Consider the following 878-nt stretch of genomic DNA (forward strand, 5'->3'; position numbering starts at 1 on the left):
AATTCCAGTTATCTACTTCTTTTTTCTTTTCTTCCTTCTCCTCTCTCTAATCGTCGTTACTCCTCGTCTTTTTCATCTTCAATCGCCATCTCTGCCTTCTTTTCATCTCCTGCGAGATAGTGATAGACAAATCATTGAACCACACTCCATCAATGCAGGGAAGTAAGATTCTCTATTTAGATCCATTAGCCATCATAATTACCATCAACGACCGATGTCACTTATTATTAAACGTACGAATAAAAATAACTTTAAGTTTTTTTTGCATTTTTCCCATTTATATATAATCAGAAAATTTGTAAAATGCTTCATTGTAAAGCATTTGGGCCTCTCGCTAAGAAGCCCAATGATCTAAAAGAGTTGTTTTAAATCATCATATCATATAAAGGGAACTCGTCTTTTTTATATAACTTAGTACTTGTCTATAAAAACATAGTATACTAAGAACACGACCAGATGCTCAATTTGCACTAAAAAAAATTAAATAAATGAAAGTGATTTTAGTCTCTTTGTTCTTAACAACTTCCTTTGCCATTCTCTATCTAAAACATATCCTCAAACGAACCACCAAGGCAAACCTACCACCGTCTCCGTGGCGGTTTCCGGTGATTGGAAACCTCCATCAGCTCAGCCTCCATCCCCACCGCTCTCTAGTCTCTCCGTTCCCTTAGCCTCCGATATGGGCCACTCATGCTTCTCCACTTCGGTCACGTCCCTATTATCCTAGTCTCTTCTGCTGAGGTAGCTAGTAATGTCATGAAAACACACGATGTAAAGTTTGCCAACCGCCCGAAAACAAAAATGGTTGATATACTTCTTAATGGTGGGAGAGATTTGGTATTTTCCCCCTATGGAGAATATTGGAGGCAGATGAAGGT

At 38.3% G+C, this 878-nt stretch overlaps 1 protein-coding gene across 1 annotated transcript in view; it reads left to right on the top strand.

Moving 5' to 3' along the window:
• LOC104707200 (cytochrome P450 71A20-like) overlaps nucleotides 454–878 on the top strand; it is a 3,648-nt gene continuing 3,223 nt past the window's right edge. Inside the window, exon 1 of the mRNA XM_010423499.2 lies at nucleotides 454–876. Coding sequence (XP_010421801.1) covers nucleotides 691–876 — 186 coding nt within the window. The 5' untranslated portion in view covers nucleotides 454–690. The remainder of the gene's footprint in view (nucleotides 877–878) is intronic.

The sequence above is a fragment of the Camelina sativa genome, chromosome 8 (assembly GCF_000633955.1).
Source record: "Camelina sativa cultivar DH55 chromosome 8, Cs, whole genome shotgun sequence".
NCBI lineage: Eukaryota > Viridiplantae > Streptophyta > Magnoliopsida > Brassicales > Brassicaceae > Camelina > Camelina sativa.